The 15,762-nt window shown below is 44.4% G+C and overlaps 1 protein-coding gene and 1 long non-coding RNA gene across 2 annotated transcripts; both read left to right on the top strand.

The window, feature by feature from the left end:
• Positions 1–1,957: 1,957 nt before the first annotated feature.
• Positions 1,958–6,951, top strand: LOC120720168. The gene is made up of 3 exons (XR_005692823.1): positions 1,958–2,562; positions 2,841–2,897; positions 6,702–6,951. It is a non-coding gene; the product is annotated as an uncharacterized LOC120720168 (long non-coding RNA).
• A 166-nt stretch (positions 6,952–7,117) lies between these two features.
• LOC120720208 (mucin-2-like) lies at positions 7,118–13,061 on the top strand. The gene is made up of 6 exons (XM_040009844.1): positions 7,118–8,959; positions 9,419–9,544; positions 10,103–10,975; positions 11,641–11,705; positions 11,796–11,944; positions 12,038–13,061. The coding sequence occupies exons 1-6, from the start codon at positions 7,133–7,135 to the stop codon at positions 12,253–12,255; spliced, it is 3,258 nt and encodes a 1,085-aa protein (XP_039865778.1). The 5' UTR covers positions 7,118–7,132; the 3' UTR covers positions 12,256–13,061.
• The last annotated feature ends 2,701 nt before the right edge of the window (positions 13,062–15,762 follow it).

Genomic DNA, 15,762 nt, shown 5'->3' with positions numbered 1-15,762 from the left:
GCTGCTCTGAAAAATAGTCTGCGAATGTGGCACCAATGGCATGTAGCTGACGTAGACCGTGACCTTTAAAGCATTTATGTTTCTGTTACTACAAAAAATATTAATATTTGTTCATTTACCCAAATGTTATTATTGATGTTTATAGTTACTTCTCAATAACATTTCCCTCATATTTTTAAGATTTTACAATAATTATTTTGTTCTCTTTGTTGCCTTTGTTTTGTTCACCTGATTTGAAAAATAACCTGTTTAATTACTAATTTAAACTGATTTAAACTTCCACTTTTCATTTATGGTAAAATGCATCCTTGTCTGCAGATTTCTTTTTCTTTCATATTCTGTGATTTGCTGCACTTTGACTTAAAATATTCTCCATTCCAGCACTTGAGAGGATTTAATTAAAGTGCACCAAGTGCTACATGTAGCTATATTACAGGTATCTATATTTCTAATTAAGTTGCATTTTTCTTTCTAGAAAATGTCATCACATCTACCAGTGTAAGTTAGATGTACTTAAATCACAAACTAAAGGGTTAGAATTTACCTGAGTGGATTAGAAATGTAAAAACAATGTGATAGATGCCATTTGTCTACGTGATTGTTCACTGGCATGAAGCTGTTTCACAAGAAATAACCCCACCTTGTTATAAACAATAGTGAAAGTGACGCACATGTACCTGCTCGATTCTAAAAATAAATGTGAAAAGATCTGGTTACATAACATACTAGATCTCAAACATCATTCATGGATAAATAATGCTTGTTAATAAAGGATGATTACTTTTATCCAGACAAAAGGCCTTTCTTTATGTTTGTTCAAGTGTTTATGGTTTTAAATAAGTCTTGAACCTTATTGTTAGGCAGTTTATGCAAGCTTTGATTGGCGACACCATAATTTGTATATTCCTTGGCTGATTCAAACCCACATAATGAGGTTCAGTAACTCAGTCTGCAAAAGTGGAACAGATTCCATAACATACTGAAGCCACCAATCAAGAACAAAGTTATTTCCGGCAGGTCATGCAAACAGACTCAGCTGCAATCTTTGCAGATCAACTGATCTCAAGTCAATTTGTGAAATTTCTTCTGTCCTAGATATTACATGATCAAGTGTAAGTGGTGTTAGGGCAAAATTAAAGTGTTTAGGAACATTGACAGTGACAGATCATTTAAGAGTGGTTGTTTACTGCTGAGACATAGTGCATGAAGGTCACAAATGCTCTGCTGACTCAATAACCACATTTCCAAACTTTCTTTTGCATAAACATTAACACAAAAAATGCACCAGGAGCTTCATGGCAAAGATTTCCATGACCAAGCTGCTCCTGTAGGCTCATGTAGGTTTTATATGAGTGTGTAAGAAACGGTTTCACTTCCACCCCAGTTTGAATGAATGTGTCATTATAGTAGCAATGGCTTACTCATGAATACGACAACCTATCTTTGACAAATGATGTTCTGGAGTAGTTGCAGTCTTTTAGAAGATATATATATATAATTTTTATAGTGCATGTTAGAGTTTGAGATATTGTTAGCCATGTGCAATGCATTAAAAAAAAGGCAGTCAAGGTACAAGGTAGACCTAATAATTTGGTATTTATTTTATTGTACAAAATACTGCCTTTTTGTTTCTTTGAGTGGAATGCACCAGAGTAAGCAGGGTATACATTTTGTCTATGTGAAGACTACACATAACTCAAATATTTCCACTATTTTTTTAATGATGCCATAGTACTTTAAAGGCTTAACCGGAGACAATTGAATTTCAAGAAAAGATTTACTGTTTTTTTGTTTGTTTGTTTTTAGATGACAATAGCACTAAACCTTTAGCCTAGTTAATGATTTAATAAGTAAACTGCTTATTGAGTTGATGTAGCAATAGAGAAAATACATGAAAAAACAAACAATTGTTAGGTTGGACCAATATTCTTAATGTCTTGTTCTTGTTTCTTTGTTTCTTTATCCTTATTTTTTTTTAACTCTTCAAGAAAACTGTCGTTTGAAAATATGAGAGAGGAGTTAAATTTGAATTTCTGGGCAAATGAGTGTGGTATATATGTAGAGACAAATATCTCTAATTTTTAAAAAAAAGTTTCGTATTACAAGGTACAGTGAAAACATTTTGAAAACTCATACTCTATAATAAACAAAAGTGTCTGCTTACTTTGATTATGTTACATTTCTTCCAACTGCTTTTTGCTCTACTGGATTTCATTTTTTGTTTGACTGCCTTGACGTCTATGAGTAACTATGAGTGAGGTCACTAACAAAAAGAAGGGAGAGGCTGTGATCCTGAGCCAAGAAATTTTCAGGTTGATCACTTGACAAACTTGTGAATCCTTTGATGTGACGTTGTTCCTCAATATGTCACAGACTCTTCTATCATCTCTCACATACGTCATGAGCCCTCACTCTTCTGAAATATATAAGGCCACAAGAGGTGTGAACATAAGGTTTAACAGAGCAAAGAGGTGAACTGCACTGTTTAAAACGTAATAATTTTAAAAGTCTACAGGAGATTAAAAAAGAGAATTAATACATTTTCATCTGATCTCAGTTTTGGTAAGTACAATATACAAAATAGATTTCATGTACTGTGAATATGACTTTTCATTTTTTCACTAACTTGTTAAACTAATCCTAATGAATTATTTTATATATGTTATTTTAAAATTGTCATACATAGATTTTTTTTTATTGAGAAGTGTTATGATGAGTACAGTTAATGATCAAAACCTTTTGTATTTTTGTAAAATACTGTTATCCTGCATTTTTAACTTGTTTTTTTTTTTTTGTTTATTAATCTGTGCGCATGACCTTGACATATGTTTCTTTTACAGATTTAACTGATTAAACAATGGCCGTTGGACTGATATCAATTTTGTTGCTTCTTATAGGTAAGTTAAGTGATGCTAAACTTACTGTTGATTCAAAATAAATGAACTGCTTTAGCATAGCTATATATACCCTCATAAATAATTGCTAGAGACAATATGTAGACTGTAAGAACACTGATTGTTATAATACTTTAATGGTTAGGCACTTATTACCTTGAGTTCAATGTGTAATTTTTTTTAATTTCTACAAAAAGTGGGTTTAGTAACAACTTTGAGTGTGGTATAGATGAGATGAGGACATTTTGCATACTTGTTGAAAGTTTTGCTTTGAAAAAAAAAAAAACAGTGTAGTTTCTCTGTCGCTCTTGTATGTGAGAGTCAAGAAAGAAAGCTTCTCTCTCTTGAGTGGTGTCCCTCATGCTCAGTATGCAGTATGCAGTAACACAGCACACATGGATCATTCCATTTAAAATCACTAATTTCTGAAAAAGGTTAAAAGGTTCCCACTAAGCCCCCTCATAATCAGCTTTGATACAGCCTTATCATATTCAATGAAGCAGTACAAAATATTGCCTTCATACTTTTAAAGTATTTGGAGTTACCACAACTTAAAATGTAATTACTAAGCTGAAATTTCCTATTTTTGTCCAATGTTTTTGAGCCCTCATAACATTAAGCTATAAAATAAAACCTTTAACATTTTCAAGGCCGAGAAAATCCATTTCGTCTCTGTTAATTACTGTAATCAATTAACTAATTTCTTATTATTATTTTACAATTTTAAGAAACAATATAATTCAGTGTAAAAATAATTATATTAAGAGATTATTTTAGAGTGTTACAGAAGGAATAATAGGTAAAGGTTGCTTTCCATGAAAATGTGGATAGAAGTGAGACCTTTCATGCAGTAATGAATTTCGGCCAGCTATCTATGCCACAATGTGATATGACCCTTGAAAGTTTAACCAGACTTCACATTATGATGTTGTCAGAGAGCAAATAATAATATTTAGGGTACCATATTTATCTTACTCTACTTTATAGAAGTTATTGTAATTAATTAACCATGATTAATCGCATTTAATTGCACAAGAAAATTTGCCCCAAAGCGCAAATGGTTTTTTTTTTTATTTAAAAGGGATTTAGTGGGTGAAAGAATCAAGACATGGACATGAATATTGTAAACTCAAGCTCTTTTAATTTTTGGGGAAAAATATTTAAACTGCAAAACAGAGAAACAAAAATAATATCCCTGGCCAAAATTGGGCAGACTTAAAAATAAAGTGCTATTTTAAGTAGTTTAAGTACGTTTTCAAAATGGTATTGTCTTTAAATAATAATGAAAACTGTCAACATAAAGTGCAGTTTTTCTTTTTAAACAAAATAAGCCAGAAACATAAAAGGGTATTTGAACAGCTTCACCTTTAAACTCTGAGTAACCTTAGCCAAAATTATTTTGTACATTAGGCTAAAACAGTGTGATCATCGAACATTTTAGTGCAAAACATAGCAAACCCATTGGACTCACAGTACGTCCATGCTTATTTACTGTCCATCTATTTCAGCCAGTTACTTAGACAAACTAGTCTGTTCGCATTTTCTCAAGGCAGCTCTCTTTTTTGTTACTATGTGACCTGCAAGTGAGAACAGTCTCTCACATGGGACAGAAGAGGCAGGACTAATCAAATACTTGTGGGCCAGGACAGACAGCTGTGGGTTGGTCCATGCTCGACTGGACCACCACTGCAGCGGGCAGTCTTTCTTGCTAATGGTGGATTCTGTTCTGCACAAACTCAGGGCCCTGTTACACAGGGCTTCCTCATCTGAATAAGAGTCTGAAGACAATGAAGAGAGGAGGAGGCTCTTTGCCTTTGCTGGCTCCTTTGTGGTGGCATCTTTACACTTTTCCTGCAGCAGGGCCTCAAGGCTGGTCCAAACCTCTTCCCCTTGCAAATCACTTTAAATCTTTAAAGCATGGGTCAAGCACAGTAGCTATCTTGAGCCACTGATGGTTGAGTGTAGCTACACATTGGGACAGGTCCTTTGTGAGGGCAGTCTTAAATTTCACCATGTAGTTTAAGTCATCAAAGGAGACCTCGATGGTGTGATGCAGGTGGCAGAAAGCAGGTAGAACCACTGAACATGAGACACATGTCTCACCTCCAAGAAGCTCAGTCGCAAACCTGTAGTAGACAGTTTAAGAAAGTAATTATTAATCTACGCAATAATTGTCAACTACAGAGCTTTTTGGAGAAACAGTACCAATAAGTTAAAAAATATCTGCATGGGTCAAGGTCAGCCACCAGCTTTTGGAGTTTTACCAGCTCTAATGGAGTTAAAATGAGTAGCTTGTGCCTTAGTTTGTCTAAAGCAGCAAAAACCGCCTCTTGATTCTTTAGTAAACGAGAAACCATATGATATCAACTGCATTTGGGTCCACACTCTCTCCGCTCCATGCTGCCTCAGTAGAGATGACATTTACTGTTTGTTATTGGTTTGCTCAGCATCAAATAAAACAGCTCTTTTTCAGTTTGGGTTAGGCTAGGTTAAATGAAGTTTGTTTCCGCGCTTCGTTTTGTCTGCGTTTGGGTCCACTATTCTCCACTCCACATGGTCTGCAGATCGTGAAGTGGAGCCAAAGGGAATGAATAAGGAATCGATAAGTGATAATAATAATAGAATCACAATTGCAAAATTCTTATCAATTCCCGCCCGTATCGGTGTTGCGTAATTACTGAAAAAAAGAGTAATGCATTACATATATTACACAGAACATTTTACTTAAAAGCATACTTGATATATTAAGTATTAAAAGGTATTATGTAATATATTTAATGCAGTATGTAACTTAATTACTCCAAGGAGGAAGTATTTATTGCACTACTCATGACATTACTTTTGCGTTTCTCTGTAAAATGACTTAAAACACGTTGTAATATAACATTTCACAATATAAAACTATAGGCGATGTTCCCACACAACAACCAAATCCTTATCCTAATGAGAACACGTATGATCTCTTATCATTTATGTATAAACACAAAACCAATATGATAAAACAAAAATATAAAGCAACACAAAGAGACTTCAAAACAATTACCACAGTAATTCTACTGAAAAAACATGGGAGGAAAATATGAAGGCTGTAGCATGAGTGCGCATGGCTGCTGTTGTTACGTGTGGCTGCTGGCTTTGGGTCAGCATTCACTCATCTTTAGCAGCAGTCTTGGTTCTACTGTAAAAATTATTTAGCTCTTTTTTTTTTTTTTTTTTTTGCCTGTCCCATTTGGTTCTTTAGCCATCAGAATTGTTGTCTGAAGACCAACAAGGATACCCAATGGATTTACTTTGCCAAATGGATCATCGTGGCATTGCCGTATTGGTCCATTTGATCGACCTTTGTTTTTATTATTTATTATATTTTATTTTCAGATGTTACAGACGGGACAGACATGAGTGAGGGATAGGAAAGGGAGAAAGAAAGAGGAAGGAAAATAAAAACAGAAGGGGAGAGGGACAGTGAGAAAGGGGGGGAGAAAAGCCCCAGAGTGCAAGAGCCCAAGGAGGACCACCGGAGGGGCATCCATGCCACCCTCATGGGAAGGGCTGAGGATCCCCAGACGAGGTGTCACCCAGTAGCCACCGAGCAGAAGCTAGAGGGTATCATAGATTACTTGAGTGGGCAATTTATATGAAACACAAGAATTACTAAAACTTCTTGTGTTAACTGTTGCAATGAATTCATGACATGAAATTGAATTGGGAAGACATAAACATATTACGGACTGATTTGGGAATGGTGACTCAGAATAGGTTAATTTACATTTGTATGACTACATGTAAATGCTGTCACTACAACCACAGGCCCAGCCACAACGACGGTTGAATCCACCGACACCACAGCCCCAGACACTACAACAACAATGGCAGCCACAACCACCACAGCCCCAGCCACTACAACAGTGACGGATGCCACAACTACGACAGCCCCAGCCACTAACACAGCGACAGATGCCACAACCACCACAGCCCCAGACACTACAACAACGATGGCTGCCACCACCACCACTGCAGCCACAACCACCACAGCCCCAGACACTACAACAACGATGGCTGCCACCACCACCACTGCAGCCACTACCACCACAGCCCCAGAAACTACAACAACAATGGCAGCCACAACCACCACAGCCCCACCCACTACAACAACGACGGATGCCACAACCACCACAGCCCCAGCCACTACAACAACGACGGATGCCACAACCACCACAGCCCCAGCCACTACAACAACGATGGCTGCCACCACCACCACTACAGCCACAACCACCACAGCCGCAGACACTACAACAACGATGGCTGCCACCACCACCACTGCAACAACTACCACCACACCCCCAGAAACTACAACAACAATGGCAGCCACAACCACCACAGCCCCACCCACTACAACAGCGACAGATGCCACAACCACCACTGCAGCCACAACCACCACAGCCCCAGACACTACAACAACGACGGCTGCCACCACCACCACTGCAACCACTACCACCACAGCCCCAGAAACTACAACAACGGTGGAAGCCACAACTACCACAGCCCCACTCACTACAACAGCGACGGATGCCACAACCACCACAGCCCCAGCCACTACAACAGCGACGGATGCCACAACCACCACAGCCCCAGCTACTACAACGATGGAAACCACAACCACCACAGCCCCAGACACTACAACAACAATGGCTGCCACCACCACCACTACAGCCACAACCACCACAGCCCCAGACACTACAACAACGATGGCTGCCACCACCACCACTGCAACCACTACCACCACAGCCCCAGAAACTACAACAACAATGGCTGCCACCACCACCACAGCCCCACCCACTACAACAGCGACAGATGCCACAACCACCACTGCAGCCACAACCACCACAGCCCCAGACACTACAACAACGACGGCTGCCACCACCACCACAGCCCCAGACACTACAACAATGATGGCTGCCACCACCACCACTGCAACCACTACCACCACAGCCCCACTCACTACAACAGCGACGGATGCCACAACCACCACAGCCCCAGCCACTACAACAGCGACGGATGCCACAACCACCACAGCCCCAGCTACTACAACGATGGAAACCACAACCACCACAGCCCCAGACACTACAACAACGATGGCTGCCACAACCACCACTGGAGCCACTACGACCACCACAGCAGACACTACAACAACGATGGCTGCCACCACCACCACTGCAGCCACTACCACCACAGCCCCAGACACTACAACAACGATGGCTGCCACCACCACCACTGCAGCCACAACCACCACAGCCCCAGACACTACAACAACGATGGCTGCCACCACCACCACTGCAGCCACTACCACCACAGCCCCAGACACTACAACAACGATGGCAGCCACAACCACCACAGCCGCACCCACTACAACAGCGACGGATGCCACAACCACCACAGCCCCAGACACTACAACAACGATGGCTGAAACCACCACCACTGCAGCCACAACCACCACAGCCCCAGACATTACAACAACGACGGCTGCCACCACCACCACTGCAGCCACAACCACCACAGCCCCAGACACTACAACAATGATTGCTGCCACCACCACCACTGCAACCACTACCACCACAGCCCCAGAAACTACAACAACGATGGCAGCCACAACCACCACAGCCCCACCCACTACAACAGCGACGGATGCCACAACCACCACAGCCCCAGCCACTACAACAGCGACGGATGCCACAACCACCACAGCCCCAGCTACTACAACGATGGAAACCACAACCACCACAGCCCCAGACACTACAACAACAATGGCTGCCACCACCACCACTGCAGCCACAACCACCACAGGCCCAGACACTACAACAACGATGGCTGCCACAACCACCACTGGAGCCACTACGACCACAGCCGCAGACACTACAACAACGATGGCTGCCACAACCACCACTGGAGCCACTACGACCACAGCCGCAGACACTACAACAACGATGGCTGCCACCACCACCACTGCAGCCACTACCACCACAGCCGCAGACACTACAACAACGATGGCTGCCACCACCACCACTGCAGCCACAACCACCACAGCCCCAGACACTACAACAACGATGGCTGCCACCACCACCACAGCAGCCACAACCACCACAGCCCCAGACACTACAACAACGATGGCAGCCACAACCACCACAGCCGCACCCACTACAACAGCGACGGATGCCACAACCACCACAGCCCCAGACACTACAACAACGATGGCTGAAACCACCACCACTGCAGCCACAACCACCACAGCCCCAGCCACTACAACAGCGACGGATGCCACAACCACCACAGCCCCAGCCACTACAACAACGACGGCAGCCACAACCACCACAGCCCCAGACACTACAACAATGATGGCTGCCAGCACCACCACCACTACAGCCACAACCACCACAGCCCCAGACACTACAACAACGATGGCTGCCACCACCACCACTGCAGCCACAACCACCACAGCCCCAGCCACTACAACAACAATGGCTGCCACCACCACCACTGCAGCCACAACCACCACAGCCCCAGACACTACAACAACGACGGAAGCAACTACCACCACAGCCCCAGCAACTACAACGACGGCAGCCACAACCACCACAGCCCCAGACACTACAACAACGATGGCTGCCACCACCACCACTGCAGCCACTACCACCACAGCCGCAGACACTACAACAACGATGACTGCCACCACCACCACTGCAGCCACAACCACCACAGCCCCAGACACTACAACAACGATGGCTGCCACCACCACCACTGCAGCCACTACCACCACAGCCCCAGAAACTACAACAACGATGGCAGCCACAACCACCACAGCCCCACCCACTACAACAGCGACAGATGCCACAACCACCACAGCCCCAGACACTACAACAACGATGGCTGCCACCACCACCACTGCAGCCACAACCACCACAGCCCCAGACACTACAACAGCGACGGATGCCACAACCACCACTGCAGCCACTACCACCACAGCCACAGAAACTACAACAACGATGGCTGCCACCACTACCACTGCAGCCACTACCACCACAGCCCCAGAAACTACAACAACAATAACAGCCACAACCACCACAGCCCCACCCACTACAACAGCGATGGCTGCCACCACCACCACTGCAGCCACTACCACCACAGCCCCAGAAACTACAACAACAATAACAGCCACAACCACCACAGCCCCACCCACTACAACAGCGATGGCTGCCACCACCACCACTGCAGCCACTACCACCACAGCCCCAGAAACTACAACAACGATTGCATCCACAACCACCACAGCCCCAGCCACTACAACAGCGACGGATGCCACAACCACCACAGCCCCAGACACTACAACAACGATGGCTGCCACCACCACCACGGCAGCCACAACCACCACAGCCCCAGACACTACAACAACGACGGCTGCCACCACCACCACAGCAGCCACAACCACCACAACCTCAGCAACTACAACAACGACGGCAGCCACAACAACCACAGCCACAGACACTACAACAACGACGGCAGCCACCACCGCTACCACAGCAGCCACAACCACCACAGCCCCAGACACTACAACTACGACGGCAGCAACAACCACCACATCCCCAGACACTACATCAAAGACGGCTGCCACCACGACCACCACAGCAGCCACAACAACAACGACGGTTGCTACCACCAATACATCAGCCACCACCACTACATCCCCAGTCACTACAACAACGACGGCAGCCACCACCACCACGTCCCCAGCCACTACAACGACGACAGCCACTACCAACACAGCCCCAGCCACCACAACAACAACGGCTGCCACCACCACCACAGCTGCCACTACAATCACAGGTGCCACCACCACAAAAACGACGGCTTCAACCACCACCACCACCACAGCCCCAGCCACAACTACGGCTTCCACCACCACCTCTGCCCCGACCTCCACCACTTCCATATTTGTTGTTTTCAGATCCATTCAAAGCAATTTTACAACAGACTTGTTGAATTCATTATCTGAAGCTTTTAAAACGCGAGCTGCATCTATAAAGGCACAGGTAAGTGTTTTACTTTGTGGAAAGTAGCATGAATGATGTGTCTAAAGAACAGCTATTAAAGTACTAAATGCTCAATACAGGATTTCACTGAATTACAGCAGGAACAAGTCAACTATAGAATCTTTGCTTGCACTTTGATGCATGCTCAATCATCCAGGTAAGTAAATCTCCAAAAGTTGATTCTGTTCATCTGGATGTAGTGTTTTGTGGGAGAAACGTTTCGTCACTCATCCAAAACGCTACGTCCAGATGAACAGAATCAACTTTTGGAGATTTACTTGCACTGTTAAAAACTTTGGAACACTTTGTCCCAAGATTTACACATGTGCTTTTGAGCTATTGATCCGCAGTCTTTTGTACTTGTGGCAAAGCACTTTAAGTCAGTATTATTGCTGGATGTTTATTCTTCTCTCAAAGGAGACAAGCTCTTAAGATGTTGGTTCTCACTTCATATTTGAACAAACCTTTTCACTTTAACAAATACAGATAAAGATTCTCTTTCTTTCGCTTGTCTACTGTCTTTCTCATCTCCAACTCATACATTGAGCCTGACTTTACAGGACATATTCAAGACAAAACGCACTACATTTCTCTCACTAGAAGATGGATTATATACTTACGATAAAACTGTATAAAGTAATTAAACTTCTCCTTTGTGTCTGCAGATTGAACCTCCTTACAGATTGGCGTTCCCTTCTTCTTTTGTCTCCTTGAATGTTGTGAACTTCAGGTAATTTCAGTATTTTGACATATAATGTTTAGAGCACTCACCTAAAGCCCTAAACATTCCAATCTATAATTTTTGTCTCTGCGTTTACAGGCAGGGATCAGTCATCAACACGATGGAACTTCAGTTTGTAAACACATCTGTTCCAAACAACACTGAGATTAGAAATGTTTTGAACAGTACAGCCTCAAACGTTAAAGGCTTTGACATTGAAAGGGACTCCATCCTTGTCAATGACACAGGTGAGTAATCGTAGTTGTTATGTTTGATCAAAAAGTCTCAAATGTTTTAGAGTGACTTGGTTAAAAATGTTTTGTACATTTTTTCTACCACAGCTGCTGCATCAACTACTACAACTGTTGTTCCAACAACTACACCTAGTGCAACAACTACTACATCAACTACTAAAACTATTGTAACAACATCTACAACTACTGCAACAACTACTACATCTACTGCAACTACAGCTTCAAGTGGAGTATGCCACAAAATTAATTTCAGCACTGTTTTCCCCCTGGTGCTGCTGCTATGGCTTCTATCAAACCAGCAATAGCATCTGTGCTGGTTTTCATTTGAAAGACAAGCAGCAGATGATCTCTTTCACTGCAGCTCTTTATTTATTGGACACATTGGAAAGAGTAGAATTGCTATTTTTTTCAATATGAAAATATTTCTTGGTGGGAATGGCCCTGTAGTGAACAGAATGACACAGACTTCTTTTATGCATGCGGTTAATTGAATCATGAATAGAAAATTTGAACTAACAACACAAAGGCAAAAGATAAAACAAAATGGGTGCTTTATCTTAGAGGCTTAGTAGTTTATGCTGCTCAGTTTAATTAAATTCAAGTTTATTTATATGGCACCAAACCACACTAAAAGTCACCTCGAGGTGCTTTAAATTGTTAAGTTAGGGTAAAGACCCTACAAAGACCCTCTTGCTTTTAAGTGTGTCTCTGCCTACATGTCTGTTAACTGTTCCTCTTTTATATAGAAAAAGACTGAAAATTAAAAATATATAGAAACAACTTCTTGACTTTGTAACAAAATTATCTGCAACAGCTCTTCTTATACTTTTTAAATGCTTGTAAATTAAAGGTCTCAGGTTTCCCTTCATATAGAGCATACACAGTATATATATCACAAAAAATTTATAATAAAGTGTAAAGAGTGGGTCTACGTGTGGTCCCCACCCCCCCACCCCCAAATAAAAAGCACTGGCACTTTTCTTATTTATATGAATTGTATGTTTATAAAAAGATATATATTTGTATTTTTATTCTGTGAAATGTATTTAAATTTTTACATTTTCTGTAAGAAAGTCACAATGACCAGAATATAGAATATATAAGAAATTTACACTGTCTCCTGTGATGTTTTGCTGTTTGAGTAGGTAAAGATAAGGTTGAAATAACCTAAAGGTATACAATTTAGATCCCTCACCCAGGACCATGGTAAATTGGTCCTGGGTGAGGGACCAGGCAAAGAGCGATTCAGAAGACCCTTATGAAGAGAACATCGAGGGAACAGTTTACGCTGCCCGGGATAGGGTTACCGCGGCCCCGCCCTAGAGCCAGGCCCGGGAAGGGTGCCCGAGGGCGAGCGTCTGGTGGCCAGGCCTTAGTCCATGGGGACTGCCCGAAGAGGAGACATGGGCCCATCCTCCCGCAGGCCCACCACCCGCAGGAGGCGCCATAGGGGTCGGGTGCATTGTGTGCCGGGTGGCGGCCAGGAGCGGTGGCCCTGGCGGACTGATCCCCGGCTGCCAAGACTGGCAAAAGGGACAAGACTTTCGGACTGCCTCGAAGAGATTCTGGCAAACCGTCAGGCGTCTCAGGAGGGGAAAGCGGTGCTCTACCTGCACTGTGTATAGTGCTGGCGGAGCGCTGCTGACGTCGACTGAGAAAATTGTCAGGCAGTGGAAGGAATACTTCTAGAACCTCCTTAATCCCACAGACACGTCTTCCGAGGAAGAAGCAGAGTCTGGGGATGATGGGGAATGACCCGCCAATTTCAGGGGGCAAGGTCACTGAGGCAGTTAAACAACTCCTTGGTGGCAGAGCCCCTGGTGTTGATGAGGTCCACCCCGAGTTCCTGAAGGCTCTGGACGTTGTAGGGCTGTCCTGGTTGACACGCCTCTACAATGTTGCGTGGAGATCAGGGGCAGTACCCCTGGACTGGCAGACCAGGGTGGTGGTCCCCATCTTTAAGAAAGGAGACCAGAGGGTGTGTTCCAACTACAGGGGATCACACTCTTCAGCCTCCCTGGGAAAGTCTATGCCAGGGTGCTGGAAAGGAGAGTTTGTCTGCTAGTCGAACCTCGGATACAGGAGGAACAATGCGGTTTTCGTCCTGGTCGTGGAACACTGGACCAGCTCTTTATCCTCTCAAGGATACTTGAGGGTGCACGGGAGTTTGCCCAACCAGTCTACATGTGTTTTGTGGACTTGGAGAAGGCATTCGACTGTGTCCCTCGGGGTGTCCTGTAGGGGGTGTGGGGTGTCTGGCCCATTGCTACAGGCCATTCGATCCCTATACAACTGTTGCAAGAGCTTGGTTCGCATTGCCGGCAATAAGTCGGACTCGTTCCCGGTGGGTGATGGGCTCCGCCAGGGCTGCCCTTTGTCACCGGTTCTGTTCATAATTTTTATGGACAGGATTTCTAGGCGCAGCCAAGTGGCGGGGGGCTTTCACTTTGGTGGCCTCAGAATCTCATCTCTGCTTTTTGCTGATGATGTGGTTTTGTTGGCTTCATTGGGCGAGGGCCTCCAGCTCACACTGGAACGGTTCGCGGCCGAGTGTGAAGCAGCGGGAATGAGGATCAGCACCTCCAAATCTGAGGCCATGGTTCTCAGCCGGGAAAGGGCGGAGTGCCCACTCGGGGTCAGGGATGAGTTCCTGCCCCAAGTGGAGGAGTTCAAGTATCTCGGGGTCTTGTTCGCGAGTGATGGGAGAAGGGAGCCGGAGATCGACAGACGGATTGTTGCTGCAGCTGCAGTAATGCGGACGCTGCACCGGTCCGTCGTGGTGAAGAGGGAGCTGAGTGTAAAAGCGAAGCTCTCAATTTACCGGTCGATCTGCGTCCCTACCCTCACCTATGGCCACGAGCTGTGGGTAGTGACCGAAAGAACGTGATCGTGGATCCAAGCGGCAGAAATGAGCTTCCTCCGAAGGGTGGCTGGCCTCTCCCTTAGAGATAGGGTGAGAAGTTCGGCCATCCGGGAGGGGCTCAGTGTAGAGCCGCTGCTGCTCCACATCGAAAGGAGCCAGCTGAGGTGGTTCGGGCATCTGACAAGGATGCCTCCTGGACGCCTCCTGGGTGAGGTGTTCCGGGCATGTCCCACCGGGAGGAGGCCCCGGGGCAGACCCAGGATACGCTGGAGAGATTATATCTCTCGGCTGGCCTGGGAATGCCTTGGTGTTCCCCCGGATAAGCTGGAGGAGGTGGCTGGGGAGAGGGAGGTCTGGGCCTCTCTGCTTAGGCTGCTGCCCCCGCGACCTGGCCTCGGATAAAGCGGATGAAGATTGATGGATGGGTATACAATTTATGACTAAACCCTAGAGTCAGAATAGTCTTGTCTAGTTACCTGTATAGCTTCTTTAAAAAGTAAGACATAAATAATGTGCCCTACTCAGTCAGTATCTTTTTCGAGATGCCAACTTGGAAGATTACCTGAAACATACCCTGTGCACTCTAGTCAAATGGCCAAATGGTCTGTCATGCCAAGCCTGAGTTTTGGCACCACATTGATACAAAGGGGATACACAGGCAGCGTTATGGAAGATTGCATGTTTGAGTTATAGTGATTTAGTTTGGTAGCTTTTCAGTTCCGTGCTGCTTGGCTCAGCCCTGATCATCTGACCTGTGCTGCTTCTCTTTGTGGATTTAGCCAGCTGAATTCACCAAGCTATAAGAACAGCTATCATGGCTAGTTTTCAACACCTAGACTGTATAAAGGTGGACTTCTGTGACTGAATCTAATGTGAAGACTCAACGTGTTCTTTTGTTCTTTTTTCAGTTCATAATGAATAAATTGGTTATCGATTATACAGCACTGGT

This window comes from Simochromis diagramma, unplaced genomic scaffold (genome assembly GCF_900408965.1).
Source record: "Simochromis diagramma unplaced genomic scaffold, fSimDia1.1 OVJJ01000274.1, whole genome shotgun sequence".
NCBI lineage: Eukaryota > Metazoa > Chordata > Actinopteri > Cichliformes > Cichlidae > Simochromis > Simochromis diagramma.
Note: the sequence above shows the minus strand (reverse complement) of the source record. Positions and strands in the feature narration are given on the sequence as shown.

Coding starts and splice junctions, on each gene's coding strand:
- LOC120720208 (XM_040009844.1), top strand. CDS start 7,133: ATGGCTGCCACCACCACCACTACAGCCACAACCACCACAGCCGCAGAC. Junction 9,545..10,102: donor CAGCCCCAGACACTACAACA/ACGATGGCTGCC, acceptor ACAATAACAGCC/ACAACCACCACAGCCCCACC. Junction 10,976..11,640: donor CTGCATCTATAAAGGCACAG/GTAAGTGTTTTA, acceptor TTGTGTCTGCAG/ATTGAACCTCCTTACAGATT.